We start from the raw sequence: 4,186 nt of genomic DNA, 5'->3' as shown, positions 1-4,186 counted from the left end.
CCAGGTGCTTTGACAGCCCCTGCAGGGGTTCCTGGGCTCACACCAGCCCAGGAGAGAGCCTCCTCCACTGCCCTCCCAGCCTCAAACCCTGACAGAGCAGGCACCAGCTCCAGGGCATCACACACAGCCCCTCTGCCTTGGGAAGCAGCACAGCCTCAGAGGCACATTTCCAGTCCCTTTGTGCTGAGAAATGAGCAGAGGGACTGAGAGCACAAAGGTGGCACTTAGCCTCCCCTCAGTGCCCCGACTCAGGCTGCTCTGCCTTTTAGGTGACTCCAAGGGAGGGAAGATGCTGGATAAGGCCACCCTGCTCCTGTTCCTGCACTTGGTCACATGCTCCATCTCCTCCCCTCTCTACCCAGCTCTCAGGTAAGTGCTGAGTGCTTGATCCACACTCTCACCCTGCCTCATCTCTGACCTTGTGCAAAATAAGCAGGTGCCAAACTGAAGTTGCCAGCACTTCTGAAAGCCAGATGAGCTCTAAATGTGTTTCCAGGCCTATTTCTCTGCCCTGTCTTAACTTTGTGGGTACATTGCTGGCCTAGGGGTGATTTCCAAAGGAGGCAGGCACCTGATGGGATATTTCAGCCCAAACAGTTGGGTTTAGAATTGAATGCTGGGCTCTGTAAAGGGAAATCTGGCAATCTCCAGAGCAGGCAGCACCTCCAGCCCAAACACTGATAAAAATTTGTGGCTGCAGGGCACCTGCATTGAAGTCAGAACTGCAGATATTCTAGTACATGAAATCTACAGATACCTATTAATATTTCAAGTATTTCCTTGTTGGGTCTTAGAAGTTGCAATTCTGCTTTGTACCTCTGCAACTCAACAGAAGCCCAAAATTGAGCATTGGCTTCTCTAATGTAGATTTGCAATGTCCCATAGAAAATGCTTTAGCCTTGTGCCAAAGCCATGGCACTATGACACCAGAAACAGTGGGATTCTGCTCAAGGCTGCTGGGAGCTCAGTGAGGGGGATGTGTGTTTGAGGCAGCTCTATAAACCATCTATAAACCATCACTGCTGGAAGAGCTGCAGGGCAGTTTCTAGCTGGGGAGAGTGACAGGCAGTATTTGTGTTACTGCTAAGATGGGATGACAAATGGAGAAAGAACAAGCAGGAGAGCAGGGAAAGATGGTTAAGCAGACTGAGCCCCAGCTGGCATCTGAGCACCTCTCACAGTGTGCCTGGGGTTTCTCTTGCAGGTTCAGTCCAGGGCCGGTTGCTGGCAAGGCCATGAGCTTCCAGCTGCAGCACAGCAGCTCCCTGCAGAGCCACAACCCCATGGCAGAGGAGCTGGAGGAGGAGGGTTTGTTATCAGACCCCACTGAGAAGAGGTTTGTACCTCACCTGCCAGCCCTGCTGCTGCAGAGTGTGCTGGTTACAGTCTCACCCCAGCCCGGGAGCAGCTCAGTTAGTCCCAAACCATCACCCATGTCCAGAGCCATGTCCTGCTGTCCCCACCAGCAAGGACACACTGACAGGGGCAGGCTCGCAGGCCCAGGGCTCCTGCAGGGAGCAGAATTTTCCACTGAGCTCTGGGAATCTACCTGCAGGGATGCTAGAGCCCCTGCTTTCCATCTCTGCCTGGAGACAGAGGATGATTATTTCTGTCTGAAGCACAGAGGTCTCATCCTTACAACAGTGGCTCCAGCCCAGTGGTTGTGCTTCCCTTACCTGTGGATTTTCTGGAGCCTGGGTCTAACCACAGGCTAGAGATCTGCCACTGTGTCCCAGACACAGCCCTCCCAGGTGATGGTGCTGCTGCAGAGCACAGGAACAGCCCAGCCCTGCCCTGCCCTGGATATTTCATTTTGCCTGCTGCCTCCCTGTCAGGAGGACAGAAATCCATTTACCCTCCAACACTAATGCAGTCCAACACTACCAGGTGTTTGCTGCGGTTACCTGCCCTGATATCAGCCCTGTGACACCTGGGCTGCTCAGTTTTTTGTCACTGTCAGCTCACAGAGCACACTGTGCTTCCTTTCCCCAGGATGCAGCGCCATGCTGATGCCATATTCACGGACAACTACAGGAAATTCCTGGGGCAGATTTCAGCCCGAAAATTCCTCCAGACCATCATTGGCAAGAGGCTTGGGTAAGCCCCAGCACCCTGCTGCCCTAGGGCTGGGTTTTGCCTGTTCCCCGGGCAGTGTCTTCCATTCACCTGGCAGAAGTAGCTGCCTTTCACTGCAGCAGAGGCAATCTCTCCTGCTGCTCCACATCCCAAAGGGCATCCTCATCCCTACAGTCTTGGATACCCCTAATCACAGCTATCATTTAGCAGCCTAATTAATGCTTTCCTCCAAGGCTGTAAGCATCAGATCAGCTGAGAGTTCTGCTGCAATACCAACAAGCAATAATATTTGCTGGTAATATTTGCAATGATCCTTCACTGGTAGGGAACTGTTATCCCTGGCCTGGTTTTAACACAGAAAACAGCCTCTCCATTACCCTTGGCTACTTAGATCTCTGACTGCCACTGAACAAGACCAACTGGTCAGATGCAAGCCAGCCCAATCCATCTTCTAACAAAGCAGCAAATACAGCGACCAGTTCCTTGCTGAAATTAAGCAGAATGGCCTTAGGCTCAGTCCCAGCAGGCTCCCTTTATGTGCTGAGCCAAACTTTGAGTGAGGGATGAAAAAGCATCTCAGAAACAAAGAGGTTTCTCATCTTCACCAAACAGAAGCAGCGAGAGCAGCCCAGGGGAAGGGGTGCAGGAATTCCTGGGCAGGCGCCAGTCCGACAGCATCCTGATGGACAGCCAATACCAGCAGCAGATGGTGCTGAGGGACTTCCTGGGAGCCATCCTGCAGAGCCAAAGGTGGGTGGGAATCGGGTCATTGTCTGCTCACTGCAGGAACACACCCAGGTCCTTGTTGCTGCCTGCCTGGCAGGTGTGAACCTACTGAATTAAGTGTTGTTTCAGGAACAGTCAGGGAAAGAATAAGGCTGATCTCAGAAGCAGGGTGCAGATAAGAACAGCCTGTCCTGAGCCAGCCTGCACCACACAGCAGCACATCACTCTGCTGTCTTCTCAGCCTTGTAATCCAGTAAAATAGTAGCAGAAAAGAGAATTTCTCTCTTGATCCCAGTGATGCCATCCTTGTCCTCTTCCTTGGCAGGCCTCAGGACATTGACAGCAGTGGGCTAGAAGGCTTTCCCAGCTCCCTGGCCAAGCTCATGTAAATACTTCTCCCTTTTCCACCTCCCCATGCTCTGGTGAGTACCATTCCCTGCTCAATCCTGTGCATAACTCACTGCTGCTGCACTGCTCAAGGTTTGAAAGCTCTCCTTCAGCGATGCCAGCTCCCACTGCTGCCCATGAAAAAGGGGCTTGCTGCAATTTAAGGGGGGAAAAAGCTCCCTGTCAATATTGTCAAGTACCTAAACTCTGCTGAGTTTGAACAAACAGAACACAAGTGCTGTGAAGCTGCATGTGGATGTCTGGGAACTTGCAGGAACCCAAAGCAGCCTTGCAAAGCTATCTGAGATGGAGTGCCTGAGGGTCTAGGCCAGGCTCAAGGCAGACAAAAGTCTTTCTCCAGCAGCAGAACCTGCTTCTAGGTCCCTGGGACCTGCCAGGTTTTCCCTGCACTGGAGAGAAAGTTTTACTGTTTTCTGTATCCCTCACTCCTGAAAACAGTCAGCTGGAACTTGATTTATGCTCCAAGTCTTGCCATTCCTGGGGGAATGAGAGAGAGCAAACCATCCATCCTTGGGAGTACCTTCACTTGATCAGCTGTCCCACAGAAATTAAGCCTGTCCAATCCTGCCAGCACAATACAAATGGGTGTGGGGAGATGAGTGTGCACACTGAACAAAAGAGGGGCTGGGGAAGAGAGGGAAGATCAGAACTCTACATAAATCACACCTGTGGATTCATCTGGCAAAGCATAATATTCCAGCATCTCTCTTGCCATGCTTGACTTGGTTACCTTTCCACAGATAAGGTCAGGAAAAACCTCCAAAGGACGAAAAAATTTCTGTGTGTGCTTATGAAGTTTTCTGGTAATTCTCTTTTCCTCCTCTTTCTGTCTAGAATAATTCAGAACTCATGGACCAAACTGTACAGTGAGCCCTTCATGGCAGTGAAGACACTCCCAGATGTGAGCAGCTGGAAACTGATGCATACACTCCTCAGATCTGATCAAAGGAATGCAGTGCTGAAGCACTACTTAATT

General features: G+C 51.2%; 1 protein-coding gene across 1 annotated transcript; it reads left to right on the top strand.

The window, feature by feature from the left end:
- Positions 1-283: 283 nt before the first annotated feature.
- GHRH (growth hormone releasing hormone) lies at positions 284-3,191 on the top strand. Its single transcript, XM_041419338.1, has 5 exons — positions 284-369; positions 1,205-1,336; positions 1,993-2,097; positions 2,689-2,826; positions 3,128-3,191. Exons 1-5 carry the CDS (start codon positions 290-292, stop codon positions 3,189-3,191), a joined length of 519 nt encoding a protein of 172 aa, XP_041275272.1. The 5' UTR covers positions 284-289.
- The last annotated feature ends 995 nt before the right edge of the window (positions 3,192-4,186 follow it).

The sequence above is a fragment of the Onychostruthus taczanowskii genome, unplaced genomic scaffold, assembly GCF_017590055.1.
Source record: "Onychostruthus taczanowskii isolate IOZ18803 unplaced genomic scaffold, ASM1759005v1 scaffold60, whole genome shotgun sequence".
In the NCBI taxonomy this organism is placed as follows: Eukaryota; Metazoa; Chordata; class Aves; order Passeriformes; family Passeridae; genus Onychostruthus; species Onychostruthus taczanowskii.
The sequence above is the reverse complement of the archived record's forward strand: the minus strand, read 5'-3'. Positions and strand labels throughout refer to the sequence as shown.

Coding starts and splice junctions, on each gene's coding strand:
- GHRH (XM_041419338.1), top strand. CDS start 290: ATGCTGGATAAGGCCACCCTGCTCCTGTTCCTGCACTTGGTCACATGC. Junction 370..1,204: donor CCTCTCTACCCAGCTCTCAG/GTAAGTGCTGAG, acceptor TTTCTCTTGCAG/GTTCAGTCCAGGGCCGGTTG. Junction 2,827..3,127: donor GCCATCCTGCAGAGCCAAAG/GTGGGTGGGAAT, acceptor CTTCCTTGGCAG/GCCTCAGGACATTGACAGCA.